The sequence below is a fragment of the Canis lupus genome, chromosome 33 (assembly GCF_048164855.1).
Source record: "Canis lupus baileyi chromosome 33, mCanLup2.hap1, whole genome shotgun sequence".
NCBI lineage: Eukaryota > Metazoa > Chordata > Mammalia > Carnivora > Canidae > Canis > Canis lupus.
The window spans coordinates 29,201,839-29,218,006 of NC_132870.1; the positions used below are offsets into that span (position 1 = coordinate 29,201,839).

Sequence of the window (16,168 nt, forward strand, 5' to 3'; positions counted from 1 at the left end):
ATCCCCAATGGTAACTTAATTTATAGGACTTTAGAAGTTCACTATGAGAGAGAGAGAGAGCAGTTTGGTGGACTGGTGGGGCAGAGCTTATTGGTGGATTGAACAATTAATGAAGGTGAAGAAATGGGTAGATTGGGAATATAATCAACTTCCAAGAAGTTCTGAAGGGGAGGAAGCAAAGAGAGAAGGCAGCAGCTAAAGGGGTACATAGCGTTGAGGATATAGCTTTTATAAAAATAGAAGATACCTGAATATATTTAAATGTGATTAGGATGGAACCTGAAGAGAAGTTGGTGTAACAGAACAAGGTGCCTGCAAAGGCTGGGGTGGACATGGAGCATCTGGAACAGAGGTGAGCCTCAGGTGGGAGGAGTGACATTATTTTCTATCATAATAGAAGGGAAGAAAGAAATTAACCGTGAAGAGGTGGGCACATTTTCAGTCTTGGTGGAAGGATTAGAGGGAGTCTCTTCCATGGATTGTTTTTCTTCTTCTGCACATGCAAGATCAGCCACAGAGAGCAAGAAGGGTGGAGATTAGAGAAAAGGAGGAGGAGCCTGAATTACCCACCTTCACCAGGGAGATACAGATAGATTGCTCTTGGTAGGTGTCCAATGCATAGGTGAATTTGAAGACTTTGAATTTATGGTGAGAACAATCTGTGTACTACCAGGTGATTTTCTCCCATGGCACTAAGTGAACTAGACTAGGTAAAGAAACAGAGAGCATGAACAGATGGGTTATTATAGGAGTTGGCTTTTCTCAAGTGGGCATGTGGAAGAACAATTAGATATTGGAGTTCCTGGTATCAGTGCAGATGAAAATTTGAACTGTGTAACTTCAGTTCAGGACGAAAGGCAGAAGGCTTGTGTCAGGCATAGAAAGGAGAGGGCTGAGAGATAAAGGGGATGGAGGTTGCATAGGATTCCAGAACAGATATGGTGGGAAATTTGGGGTGCAAAGGTCTGGCAGGATAAGAGAGAGGGCTCAGAGTGAGATGTTTTAATATATTATTCCAGAGTTGGAGTAGTTCCAGGGGGTGACAAAATCAATGTGCTAGAGGAGGGGATGGCAGGATTGAAGGGTGAAGAAGGTCTTTAAAAATGAGATCCAAGGAGATAATGGACTGAGATGGGGGTTGCATTGCTCATGTTGACATTGAAGTCACCTGTGGTGATAGCGGCACTAATGGTGGAGAAGATTACCATGAACCGGGTGCCAAAGTCTTTAGTGAATGCAGAGAAATGCCTGGGGGCCTGCAGAAACTTTATTGAGGAAGAGTAGAGTGTGGTCAAAAGATAGTCATATGAGCCTCAAAGAAGTAGGGCTTTGCATCATATGGATAGAGGATTAATTTTTACTGGCAATGAGGACCAATATGATGCTCAACATGCTTTCCATCCTAAAGGTTTGTGAGGTCTGTTGAAGAATTGGCAGCTTCCAACTTGAGACAGTTGCTGAAGAGCAAGCTCAGAGTTTTAGTTGATACTGATGATGAGAGAAAATTTCCAAAGGTGATTCACAGCAAAGGGAAGTTCGCAACCCTCATATTAATGCCACCATTATTACATTATGATAGACTAGACTAACAGTCCTTCTCAAAGAGTGGACCTGGACCAAAAACATTATCACTACCAAGGACATTGTTAGAAATAAAAATTCTGAAGTCTGATCTCAGACCTATTGATTCAGAAACTCATGGGGGCAGGGCCAGCAATGTATGTTTTCAGAAACTCTCCAGGGGAGTATGATTGCTAGTTTGAGAATTCTTTTTTTTTTTTTTTAAGATTTTATTTATTTATTCATGAGAGACACATACAAAGAGAGAGGCAGAGACACAAGCAGAGGGAGAAGCAGGCTCCACATAGGGAGCCCCAGGTGGGACTTGATCCCCGGACTCCAGGATCAGGCCCTGGGCTGAAGGTGGCGCTAAACCGCTGAACCACACGGGCTGCCCTAGTTTGAGAATTCTTGAACTAGATCTAGCTTTCTAATGTGGAGGAGCAATGGAAAGATAAAAAAACACAAATTGAGAGAAAGAAGATTTATAAGGTAAACATTTGATGTTTAAATGGACGACAAACCATGCATACTGCACAAAAAAAGTGCAGTCACGTAACAAAACCATGGTTCCTAGCTTCACTGCCTGCTCTGTAGCCTTCAGCAATCATGATGTGTTTCATGCTGTTTACTCCTATTCTCCATAGAGGTGATTCAAATCCTCTCCATTTTCTTTAAACTTTTAATCCTCTCTAGCCACTTATTAGATGACTCTGTATCTACTTCATACATATTTTTAATTTAGACCTGAAAAAGATTATAACGCATCTTTAGGTTAAGAACTAGCTGGAATGTTAGTAATTTTCTGTGTGGACTGCTTTCCTTAATATGTATATCGATAAAATTGGTAAGTCCAAGTGAATTTTGTTGTTGTTGCAACTTTTGTCATTCATTTAAAAATATTTATGGGGGGGCGGTGCCTCAGTGGTTCAGTCAGTTAAGTGTCTGACTTGATCTCAGTTCAGGTCTTGATCTCATGGTCATGAGTTTAGGCCTGTGTTGTGCTCCATGCTGGGTGTGGAGCCTACTTAATATATATTTTTTTTAATTGGGAACCTCCCATGTGTTGGGTTTCTGTTTGGCTCACCTTCTAGTGGAGGAGACAAACATATAATTATTAACAACTGGATACATGGCTTAGCAGTGACAAGTAAAATTATTGGAGCAGAGAAGATAGAACATCTAAACTTGGCAGGAAGGGATTTTTAGTAAGTTGATATGTGTATTGAGTGTTGGGAAAGTAAGAGTCCTTTAGATGGATAGTGGGGATGAGAAGGGAGTTGATTTCTGTGAAGGCCTAGGGAGCAATCAAAGGGATCCTCAAATAGTTTAAGATGGAAAACCTTTGGATGAGGGTTTCTGACCTGCAAAATATGATGTTATAAAGCTAGGTGAAGTGTGATCCCAAAAGGCTCTATTTTTTATACCAAAGTAAGTATCTGCATGATAACGGGGGACTACTGGAGTATTTTCAGCAAGGGAATGGCATAATTAATTCTCTAGAAGAGCTGTTCTCAGTGAAGTTGGGTTTTGGCACATGCAATTGGCTTACATTGAGGAACATTATAAAAATCTGCTGTTATGTTCATGTAGGGATGCCCTAAAAGACAGTGTTTTTTTATAAGAAATCTCACATAAGCAATTTCTTATCAATTGCCTATGATTCTTTTGACAAAGACTATGGTATGTTTTCACACTATGGATGATGTAAATATGTTACTGACTTATTTTTCTTTTTCAATAAACACTTAGAAGCTCAGAGCCATATAATTTTAAACCTTATATATTTCCATCACAACTTTCTTTGTGATCTTGTACTTGGTTTAGACGTGGTTTTCCTGGTTATTTTTAAACTCATAAATTTTACTTTCTTTATAAGCATTCTTTTAATTTGCCTCAAATTCTATGTGAAATAAAATTGGAGGATGAATCCACAAGTAAATAAGACATGGCCATATTTGCTTTCTTTGAATCATTACCTTCAGGGTGACATAGAGTATGATATGAAGAGGAGATGGTTATTAGAGGTAGGGAGGCCAGTTAGAAGGTTTTTCTAAAAGTCCAAGAAAAAAAATGGGGGAAGCCTGAACCAAGGGCAATGGTAATGGGGATAAAAAATGGGGAAGTGGATCTGAGAGACATTTAGGAGGTAGCATGGAAGGGATTGGTAATGGATTAGATGCTATGTGAGGGAAAGAGTGGGTGACAAGAGGTAGGCAGTGTCTAGAATGATTCTGAAGTTTCCACTATGTTGTGTGGATGGCAGGTGGGGGCCGTATATTCACTATAATCTGGAAGTCTGGAAGGAACCAGATGTGTAGGTGAAGGTGATAAGCTATGTGGGACATCCAGGAGTACATGCCATCACAGTTGGTCTGGAAGTTGGAAGAAAATCTGTGATGGAGATAAAAACTTGGATTTCATGGGAGTGAACAAAGTGCACTAAGTTGAATGTTGACATTGCAATATTGTAGAAGAACTGAATAAAAGTCTTTATGGACTGTGTTTAAATCAGAGAAAACACGCCAAGGTGTTCATGAACATCAATAAAGCTTTATAACAATACAATTCATTACCATTGTTTGGATTAATATTGTAATAATTACACACTTTTTACATTATGAAAATAAGTCATAAATAGTGTAAAAATAATTCTGAAGATCAACTTCTCACAAACTAAGAACCCTGAAAACAAATTAAAAAAGCAAATAAAAACAAATTAGAAACTGAACACAATGCAATTATCTCCAAACTGCAAATCAAAAACCGCACGTCTTTTGATTTAGCAATGTCAGCTGGAGAATTTATAATGAAAATGAAATAAGAAATCAAACAAGGATAATTCAATCTTTCAATTATGTACAGTATTGAGAAAAACAGGTTTGTGAAAACATATTTACAGTGATAAGACACAACACATTCTTAGAATAATCAATTACATGAGACTGGCCCACAAAATATTAAGAAAAATATGCAGTGTAATGCTTGCCAAAATATTTTTTTTTGCATTTTCCTCTTATTTTGTATTTATGTGATTTTTTTGGCAATATAAAAATAGCTACACATAGAGATGAACTTTAAAATGTAAAAAATACAAATAAAAATATAATATTTTCTAAGGGAAAATCAGATACATACATCTTTTAAAATGTTATTAAGTCGCATGAAACATTTACAACAGTATAAAGAATATTCACATAAATGTCAATAGGTAAGACATTCTTTTGTGAATCCAATTTATTAATATTTCTGAGATATGTGAGAATATCTACTGCATTTTGAGAAATGTTGGTACTTTATCGATAAATCAAACAACAGGTCAGGTTGAAAAAGTCTCCCTATTCTCCAAAGGACAGTTGTGTCGATAAAGCAGCATAGGGAATCTTATGAATTAAATACATTTAAAAAATCAGAAATGCCATTAAAATGTTTCAGTATTGGATTAGCAAAAGCAAAATCCACCAAAAATTTAATTTTGAAGCTTATTTCTGCTATGGCATAAAGGAAATCTAACCAATATTAAGGTATGTCCAAAAAATGGGAAAAAAGAAGGGTGGAAGGTCCTTATATTTTAAATTAATTTTAGCAGAATCATAATCGATCGATCAGGTATGTTAATTTCACAAGAAACGAAAGATTTTTAATAGCCAGATTCACATATGATTATTCTTAATTATTATTTTTGAGAATATAAGATTAGATTGCTATGGACTTGACTTTTCAGAGATAGCAGAGTTTTTTTGTTTGTTTGTTTTGGTAGAAATTAGCTAAGTTCATTTTAGTAATGTTAATTATTAATATAACTTGGTTATAAAGACATAGAGAAAAGCAAGATTTCAAATATCAATCTCTGCATGTTTCTATGATCGCTTACTAGAAGATCAAAACACCACCTGCCATTCAGGCATAACTTATTTCTTGGTAAGTTAATATATAGTGGCAAAAAAAAAAAAAAAAGGTTGAAAAGCAGTATTAACGCCTTATGGCACAACAATAACATTAAAAAAAAACCTTGGAAAATTAAGCACATTTTTTAAGTGATAAAAACATAAGATACTGGACAATTTTTCCATAGGTCTTGACATGTTGATTTGATCATTTTCCAAACTAGCAGACATATATATTCATTGTAGACAGAGGACCTGTAGAATGAGCTATGGATGCATAAGTTCTTACTGTCCCATCAGAACATCATGCACAGAAAGTAAATTCAAGAGAAGACTTTTTTTTTTGGTAGAAATCCAAGATACTCTTATGTTTTCTATAAAATCAAACAAGAAAGAAAAATCCTCCAAGACAGCTTCTCATAACAAAAATGAAAACTAGAAGAAAAATTGGGGTATATTTGTGTGTCAGTTACTCTATGGATGTGTTAGATGTCTCTAACACTGATTTTGTCAGACTAATGAAATGAAATTAGCTTAAAAGGAGGATAGAAGTTGATAAAGGCATATGGTATATGAAATGAACATGAAATAAAAGGATCTGTGATCCAAGTAAACACACATCATCTATAGGTACACTGTTTTTGTTTTTTTTTTTTTTTACATTAAGAAAGTCTGGTCATTGAACCATATTACAGCAAATTCATGAACTTTAAAAATAAAATCACACACTAACAGTTTAGGAATGCTATTAAACAGAAAAATGAAATTATCCATAGTAGAGTTGCATTGTCCATAAAGAAAAAAGAAATGCATTAGCACCAACATGAATAGAAAACAATTCTAAAGCTAAAACACATACCAATTTGGCATCCTTAAAAGATGCTTATCAGAAATAGAAGTAGCTCTTAACTTATTTCTAATGTGTCATTCATGTATTTTTTTCTCAATTCCCTATCCAATAATACAAATTAAAGGTTGGAAATCTTGAAGAAAAATAGGTATCTGCTAACACATATAGCAGACATAATTTATCAGTTCGTTCAGCAATTATTTGAGGATTCTCTACATTGACGACAAAACGGATGGCTGTAAATATTTTAGTAATCAAAAGTTTAAGAGTATTCATGGTGGTTAAGACCTAATAATTCCACTGAACAAAAAGGAGTACTATCATCTCTGTTTTTTCCCAAGGAAATAAATGTAACAGAAGTTTACAGCTTCCTTTACTCATAGAATAAAAATCAATGTTGTCAAATCAGTTGTAGAGCAAAAAACCCAACATACACATAGGACACAAGAGTATTCTTAAAGGGCTATGTTGAAGAAAAAATCTTTGTATATAGTGTTTCTCTTTGATGTTGAGGTATTTTGTTTGAAGCTGTGCAAGTTTTCAATAGTGATTCATCTCAATACCTCTTTCTATCAGAGGAGTAGAAAGAAAGATAGAAATATAGCCACCAGATTTTTCTCAAGACACTACTGTTTGTTTTCCTGGAGACAGTAGTTCTACCCATTTTTGTTCATTTTTCCAAATCATGTAAGACAAATTGTTTCAGACATCAAACAATACTTTTTCCTAACCACGTCAAACAAGAGATGGTCAGAAAATGCCTTCTATTGTTTTAAAAATGCCAAACTGGCTTCAAGTGTGGAATGTTACTAGAAATGTTACCAACTAGATTGATATAATAATTTGGACATCTTCCCAATCTGGAAAACTTATTTAGAAATAAAAAGAAGGCATTTTGTATAATTGAACATTTGGTTAATAATACGAAAGCGATCACAACGATCTTAGGATCTTTGTCTTACGGTCATATCTTAACTGCTGTCACCATAAGCCAGTGAATTAATTTCCCCTCTGGTGGTGAAAATTTATGAATGGAACTAGAAATTTCCCCACAAAATGGCATTAAGTCAGAAGAGAAAGTATATTGTCCTATGGGCTGAAAGAGTGACTACTCCTCATTGATGATATTTCCCCTAATGTAACCTTTCCACTCAGAATAAGCATTTCAAAACATATTACCAACTCTTTACTGTGCAAAGAAATGCTCAATCTAATACAATTAAGTAAGTTTTGAGCAAGTAGATGAAAAAAAATACTCTATGGCAACTATATTTCACAGCTTTCTGAGATACAGATTTGGTCTGTGCATAAGACAAACATTTAGAAATGTAAAAAAAGATAAATCTAAATATGGACAAAACTTAGATCTAAATAGAATGATAAGAAATAGAAATGAGTTAATACTATCAAATGTGACCAAATCTTGCCTTAACTGATGATCACGATGTTACAGTCATTATATGAAAAAAAGCCAAAAAGTACTAAAGAAATCGCTTAACTTTGATGCTTTACAATGACTGAATTGAAAGCGGAGCTTCTTTTATATGCTCTTCAATTATTCAGAACAAGAGAGAAGTTAGTAAAAAGTCACCTTGACTATTGCTACCAAGTTATTAGGATTTGAAGACTTTCCTTTAAAAAAAATTGTTCAAAATAAATGTGACAAAAACTGAAACAAGTCTTTTCTTAATATTCCTGGGACTAGAAAAGAAAAGCGTAAAAAAAAGAATGAAAAATATCTTTCTGTTTCTAGAACTTCGTAGAAAATGTTTGAAATGGGTTGGATCTCAGCAGGAAGGAGAGCATCAGCTTCGATAGAGCGTGTAGGGTGAGCTCCCCTAAATTTCAGAAGAGGTTATTTCAGCCAACCTATTTCGGGAGTGGTACCCCTTCTCTTTGGTGGGATGGAATAGGGGCTGCCATTCCAAGAATCTCCTACCCAAAAGAAGTGCTGTATGCCTCCGTCAGTTTCCAAAAGCACCCATATTATTACTTGTTGGAATTCAGTTTATTTTTTGAAAAGTCTTTTGTTCTGGGTGCCAGCATTTGTAAACCTCTTTCCTACTTGGTCACAGCAGAGACAGCGCAGGATGCCGAACCGTTCCTCTTCCCTTGTCTTCACTGCCAAGGGCAGCCCAAGGAAAAACAGTGGCGGCAACCAGCTTAACCCCTTGATATTTCAACCAAGGTGGCCATGTGAGCCCACAATACTGGAAGCTGTAGATCTGCAGTCGGGACTGCAACTCCCTCAAAATATAAGACCATTTGTGTGTGTGCTCTTCGCCACCTTATCTCTTTTTGGCAATAAGCCATGGTGTAACCCCCTTGAGATGACAAAAGAAATAAAAGCTCAGATGTGATCAAAGGACTCATTAAGCGGCATGCTAGCATCGAACAACAAGCAGGTTGGCACACGGTCATGCTTTTTTAGTCAGTTCCAATGTGTGGTGTGGGCACGAATCAATGCTACAGTGAAAGTGAGTAGGGATGAGACGATAAACTCTATAATCAGTTAGTATAGTACATTTCCATAATTTTGAGTCCATATTTGGTCACAATTTCATGTAAACTATTTCATGGCATTTTTTTGTCCATGCAATTAACAAGCCCAAAGTAAGAAAAGAGCAAGAACAATCATTCTGTATCACTGAAGTGTCCATTTAAATACATATCTTCACATAAGATAAAGAGATACTGATCTATATTTTTTGCAGGCTTCTCACTGGTTTCACATATTGTCCAATTTCAGATGTAAGTGGAGTAAAGATGGACATGTGTACTACAGCAAACAGGAAGAAGCAGCTATATGTAAACATATCTCAGACTTGTAAAATCTGCAATTCGATTTTCAACTATAAATATAAAAAGTGGACCATTATATATACAACTTCATGCTCAGGAGGTTAGATTCATCACTGCAGAAAAACAAATAACAGAAGAGACATACATAGAATTAGTGGTCTGGAATAAGAATTCCACATTAACATTCATTTTAAGAAAATTGGTAGAACCCTGAATATAGTTTTTTTTTTTAATTAATGAGACAAATGATATGTGTCCCAAACATTGCTTTTCTAAAACTCCAGGGGGTTATTAAAATTTCCAGCCTGGGTTCCATGTACATTTTTCTTTTGCCACTGAAAAGTTTGTGGTGTTTGTCTCAGTAACAATTCTGGGAAAGCAGAAAATTAGAATTTTATCATATATGTGCCATAAGTAAAATACACGTCCTATACTTATATAATCTTCTCAATCATTAAAATCCACTGTGGAAGAGGCTGGGGATCTGGTGGCACTTACTTCACCCACACCTGGCTATAATACTACTGTCATTCGACTCTTGTTTCCCTTCTCCTTTTTCTAGCCCTACTCTGTTGCGGATGGTGTGCATGGTAAACCTGCCTGCTATCAGGTCTTCAAGCTGTGTTGGAGGTTCCATGGTCATCTAATGTATCATAAATCTCTGGTTGCTTGTTCTGAGCAGCCATAATTATTAAGATTTTCCTAGAACTCAAGTTAAGTCTGAGAGAACAGAGGGACCATGGTCTTTAAGGTATAAACTTATAGAGCAGACCTGGGGAACCTTGACTTTCAAAAAACAAATATACCAAAAACCAAAAACCTAATGAGAAAAGTAGAATGCTTAGTTCATTAATTAAAAACATTTGTTTTTCTCTCTCCAAATAAAACAGACACTATAGTAGATATGCTTAAGAGGCTATGTACTTTGCGATAGTCAGAGATGGAGTTCACTCAATGCTTATTTATTTATTTTTTTAAGATTGTATTTATTTATTCATGAGAGACACAGAGATCACTCAATGGTTCTGCATGTCATGTCTATGCTAGAGATATGCCTATGGAAGTATTCCTTTCCCTAAAGTCTCACTTAGCTCAAAATTCAAAGAGATGTATTTTTTTTAGTACCAATGTTTTGTAAAAAGTCTACAGAATTTTAAAGATTCTCTTCCCCCACTCCAGATTTTAAAACCTAACTAAAAAAAAAAAAAAAAAAAAATCTGTCACCTTGCTTTAGAAAGGTTTGCTGCAAACCTTCCACAAAATAAAGTTTAATGAAACATTAAAAATATGAATAAATAAAGGAATCTGATAAACAAAAAATTATGAAGCCTACAGGTATTTTTCTATTACATAGTTTTTAATCTCTGATGCAGATGGATAACTTTAATAGCCTGAAAGTAGTTTCTTAACCATAAATTCTGCACTTATTCACTGTATGAATTATGCTGTGAACTGTACATTGTTATTCAAAATTTAGAAGACAGAACTGTTTCTAGAAAGAAAAGTAATTTAAACAAAGATCAAATAGTTTTGCATGAAAAAATTTGTTTTGAGAGTAGCATGACCAAGGAGACTTGCTCATTAATCCCAGTAATTTACATTGCTACCACACTGAATTTTTTTCAAATACCACTGTGCTCTAGAGGCTAGTGAAAAACATAATAGTGCTTAAAAGGGTTGTCCACATAAAATAGGACAAACTAGAAGTATTCTACTAGCCCTTTTTAAAAAAAATCACTTAAAAATAATTTGAGAGAGCTAAGTTGATTACATAAGAGATTTTAGAACATTTTATTTTCTAGTTGTTCTTTTTTTGAAGTGAGGAGGTGTTGGGCAAGATTGATCATCAAAATGATTTACATTTGTGTGTATTGGGGAGCGTGGTAAGCAGTACTGAAGTTTTCTTATTGAGTTCTTTATACAAGAAGATGTTAGAGGGGCGCCTGAGTGGCTGAGTCATTTAAGTATCCGACTCTTGATTTTTGCTCAGATAATGATCCCAGGGTTGTGAGACTGAGACCCGTGTCATGCTCCATGATGGGCATAGAGCCTGCTTGAGATTCTCTTTACCTTTCTCCTTGTCCCTCCCTCTCTTCCCTATCCCCTCTCTCTCTCTCTCTCAAAAAAAAAAAAAAAAAAAAGTTGTTAGATTTAAGAAGTCCCTAATCCTATGTAGGATATAGTGTCTATTCTGTGGAAAAATAAAGGGAAATTTCTGATTTTCTGATGCTATTCATATTACTGCTAGGTTTGGCCATTCGTGAACCAAAAAGATGAATCCTTTGCTTGGTGCCATTAACACTACGCCCTCACAAAAAGGAAGTGATTTAGAAGCAGCCAATAATTATGTAAACCCAAGTGCTGAGTTCTGTCAGAAGGCTGGATAAAGTAAGCCTTTCAGCATCTCCCTCTATGTAAAGTGTACCTAGGACTGTATTAAAAAATCATTACAGTATTAGATTACAGGTCAATGGTTAAAGAGCAAGTGGTAATTCCAGCTCAGGATTGAATTCAAGATTCTGAGAACGGGGATTCTGATGGCGAAAGGATACTTTTCTCAGGTGAAGAAGAATATGATGATAGGCCCACCTTCCTGAGAATCCCTTGACCCCAGCTGTGATTGAGCTAATTCTCTGACAGGCTGAAAGTGAGTATGGGGAGCTGCTAAATAAATGACACTCCTGACAAAGAAGGTTTTCTTTCTTTGGCAGAGTTGGGGGGGGGGAAGTGGCTAAACGGGAGAGTCAGTTAAACAGGATCTCCTCAGCAACAGAGCTGAGGAGATGAGACCCACGGAGGAGAGTCAAGTTTCCCTTCATCTCTCTGCAACTCTAGAGTTCTGTATAGTTTTGCCAATGAGGCATGCCTGTCAAAAATTACTCAATAAGCCACAAGGTGTTAGAGAAAAAACTTAAAAATGATCAAAGCAGCTTGATACTTTCCCCTAACTCATTTTTCCACCAGTGGAATTCCTTTATCCTTCAGTAGCATATATGCACAGCTCTTTATAATTAGGTTCACACCATTATTGTGTAGAGGGTTGGGATTCTTGAACTAGCACAGCGCCTACAGATCTCTTCCCTGCTTAAAGTCCTGCCATTGTTTTCCACCGCCCACTTCTCGTTCTGTTGGATACTAGCTCTTGCCCTCAGAAGTTACTTAACCTCTCTGAACTTCAGTTTCTTCATCAGGGTCATTGAGGATAATAACAAGGGTTATTGTGAGGATTAAGTAAAATGCTATCCCCTTATGAAAGGGTCCATCATATTCATCATACAGCCTTTGCACAGAGAAGGTTCTCTATGACATTCCCTTCCACACTGAATATATACACAGCATCCAGGGGCTGAAGAGGCTAGAATGAATGAGAATCATAAGAAACACCAACTTCAATAAACAGATTCTCCTAAATAAATCATCCCTGAAGAAAAAAACCTCATGCTTACACTTTCTGCTTTCTCAGCTTCATGATTAATATTGGCAGGGCTCTACCATGTATTTTGCATGTTTGCCTACGTAACTGAGCATAAATAGAAAAAGAATCACAATTAAGCATAGTTTTAAATAGTAGGAAGACAAGGAGTTCATTGATTCAATAAGCAAACTGTTGTCAAGATGCACTGCCCCTTTCCATTCCACAGAAAGGGTTCGATAGGGAAGGTTTCCAAGTTATAATGTTTGTTAAGAACTTTTTTCATTCATCAGTTTAGGAGGAAATCAGCAGTAAACATATTAATCAAAAGATATTCTGGAGATGGAATCTTTTGCTTTTTAATGCCCAAATAACGTCCAGGAATCAAACTCAAAAGGTCTATTCTAAATGGAAAAAGCCAGGCCAGGGGAAGAGAAAGAGGGAGTGCTTCTTTTAGAAATAATTCTGTAAAGCCTACCTTTTGCCAACAGCCAGGCATGGGTAATCCATCTGGCCCCTGTTTTAAAGAGAAGAGTAAGAAATCCTCAGGCTCCGCAAAAGTGAACATATTTCATAATTCACATGCTCAGAAGCTTAAATGGATTTCTACTCACTAGGTGCCTGTAGTCACAGGCATTTTTTTTTTTCTAATTATCAACTCCCAATAGAATGGATTTCTACTCACTAGGTGCCTGTAGTCACAGGCATTTTTTTTTCTAATTATCAACTCCCAATAGAAACACTAGTTAAAAAGAAGAAAATTCAAATGTTTTCTAGAGTGAGGATACATTTTGAAAATACACACAGCAAAAATTACACCTCATTTTGAGCAAGTAATTTACAAAGCTTACTCAGTTCCACCTTTAGAGAATAAATCTGTACTAGTTCTCTTAATTTCATTAAAACACATTTCACAGTTATCTTTATTAAATAAACTGGAACAACTCGTCTTCCTGGTCACTATGGTCTATGGTTGAATATATATGATAATAATGAATAATCAATGATAAGCCATTTCTATCTGAAGTTTGTACCTCTGCGCATGCCAGTATCTTTTACTTTTCTATACTGAAAGTCAGATATAGTAGAATGCATCCAAATAATTAAAAGATCGGCAGTCCATCTGTATCTTTACAGTAAGATGTCATCCATAGCATTCACCAATTTTTTAATTAAAAATTCTGTAGAAGCTGGTTAACCAATTCTGAATCAATAAGAGATTCCTAAATGTTGCACAATTTGCTTTCCTTTAAAGTACAAGCACTCTTCAGATACAAATGATAGAAATAAGGCAGGAAGAGTCGATATATTATGAGACATGCTTGTGTTTTCCCCTAACAAAATGATTGTAAAATATTATTTATTATTAACAACAAGCAAACAAAATAAAAGACGGGCACTCCTATTGAGATTTTGCAATCATAATTATTTATCAAATACATTTTTCCTATAAATATAATCTCTTAAGAAGCTTAAGAAATAGAACTCTATCTTTAAAAAATCATGCTTAGCACTGAAGAATAAGAACATGCAGACCAAGTATAACAATCAATAAGTATAAAACAACCCTAAGAAGTTTTCTTTGATACCTCAGAAAGTATGAATATACTTTCTTTTTAAATATAAAAAAGAAAAAAAACCAAAACGCTTTGAAATAGCTATATACTTGGGAGAAACTTGGTAATGCCAGATTGGTACAAGGAGAGGATCACCCAGTAGAATTTTAGATTTTAGTATAAGGAGGATTTTGAGTTCATGCCAATGGGGATAGGGGAGTTCTGTCTACTTTAGGAAAGTGAGTTTCAAAAGGAGAGACCATTACATTGAAAAGGTTATGTGGCAAAGAAGAGGGTTGGGCTGCAGACTATTACCATCTTTAGAAGCTCTTAGCTTGGTTTTCTTCCCTATGGTCTCTTAACAGCATTCCCTTGAACTGCTTAACTCTTGACCACAGAAGCTTAACTCTGTCGGTCTGGCCTTTTTTATGGCCTCACAGAAATTTAGTGGAAGAGGCAAAAATACATTTATTTCTTTCAGAGAAAAAGAAAAAAAAAGCTAAATTTAGGGGTACAATCCAAAGTTATGGCCTTAGCAGTACCTTTACAGAGAAGACTTTTTAATGTAATTTTACTGTATTCTTTAATATTTATTGAATAGGTTAATATTCCCCAGAATGTAGACATGGCAGTCCTGTCAGTTGTGAGACAATGTCAGGAAGTTAATTTGCAGTCTTTGGTGGAAATGCTTGCGTGCTCTCGTCACCCCACAGAGATGCTGAAGGAGCTGTTCATGCACATGCATGTAGTGTGTTTATCATGTAAAGCTTGTTCCAGAAGTACCACTTTACACTGATAGAGATGAATATGTAATAAACAAAGGAATTGCATGCAGGGTGGTAGGAAAGAGAAATACTGTACCAATTGGCAAGGGGCATCCAGCCCATCCAGGCCAGGCTGGCCTGGCTCCCCTTTTTCCCCCTTAACGCCACGGAATCCCTGTTTGTAAAGATTAACTCATAATGTTACTAACACAAGAAATCACTTAGGCACAAATTATGCTAAAGAAATAACTACAATAACAAAAAGCTGGGAGAGGAGCAACTCTGAAGGACAAAGTAACATCCACTGAAGTTGAACCAGATAAGAGCTTGACCTATGCCTATAATTAGGGCTTATCTGGGAACAGTGACTTTCTCTTTTGAATGGTATGGACCAGTATGCACCAGTTCCTCTTCAGATCCTATATTCACATTCCAGTGGCACGTTGATACTTGAGTGCCAAGAAAATCCAGCAGAGCTGGTGGCCAGAGACAAGGCGTGGAATATACCGGGAGAGCCGGAGATAGATGTGTGTAGTACCCTAAAGTCTGTGTTAACTGACCCCCAATCAAAACCCCTGCTGTTACGGGTCCCTCCAGCGTGCTCTTCTCCCAGTTTATTCCTTCATACATGGTATCTGGAGACAGAGCTCCACGAGTCAGACATACCAACGGGCAAGGTGCATCTAATCCAGGAGCACCCTGTTCTCCTTTCTCCCCTTTAGGCCCCTTTTTGCCTTTCTTTCCCTTTTCCCCCTGTGGATATAAGGGTTTAAATAAAAGACAGGTTTTATTTGAGGGGGGAAATATGGCGATTCAAAAGATGGTTTAGCCAATAAAAGTCTGGAAGGGCATTTACCACTGTTTTCTGGTTTAGGGAAGGCATGATATTATAAAAGATAACTTGTACTTTCAGAGTGACAATGGATTCTGGGCAATGATACAGGGGATTTTACTTAAGATACTCAACAAGATGAAAGAAGGAGATCTGAAAAGCCAACACATCAAGTGCTGACTTAGACCCTAGCACCATGGTCTTGGTGAATGAAGTATTTCCTCCATAGGTCTGGTGAAGATAACAAATACCAACTGTATGGAAGCCAGCCAGTGGCAGGTCAAATTCAGAGGAATAATGAATACTTTACCCAAGTTTCAATACCTTGTCAGCTTACTTTTTTCCTAATCCTATGACAGATGAAAGCCACACTGAGCCAGACGAAAAGGAAAGAATATTAACAGCTTCTATCTTTTGGAAACATAATCCAATTTTAGGACATTATTTTTTGTAGTTGTCATTACGAAATATTCAGTATATTATAATATGCTTCTATTTCTTTTAA

General features: G+C 36.2%; 1 protein-coding gene across 1 annotated transcript in view; it reads right to left on the reverse strand.

The window, feature by feature from the left end:
* Positions 1 to 4,091: 4,091 nt before the first annotated feature.
* The window catches only part of COL25A1 (collagen type XXV alpha 1 chain), a 446,466-nt gene continuing 434,389 nt past the window's right edge, over positions 4,092 to 16,168 (reverse strand). The window contains exons 35-37 of the mRNA XM_072810760.1: positions 14,929 to 15,006; positions 12,990 to 13,028; positions 4,092 to 9,212 (exon numbers count right to left, since the gene is read on the reverse strand). Of these exons, the coding sequence (XP_072666861.1) occupies positions 9,210 to 9,212; positions 12,990 to 13,028; positions 14,929 to 15,006 (120 nt within the window). The 3' untranslated portion in view covers positions 4,092 to 9,209. The remainder of the gene's footprint in view (positions 9,213 to 12,989; positions 13,029 to 14,928; positions 15,007 to 16,168) is intronic.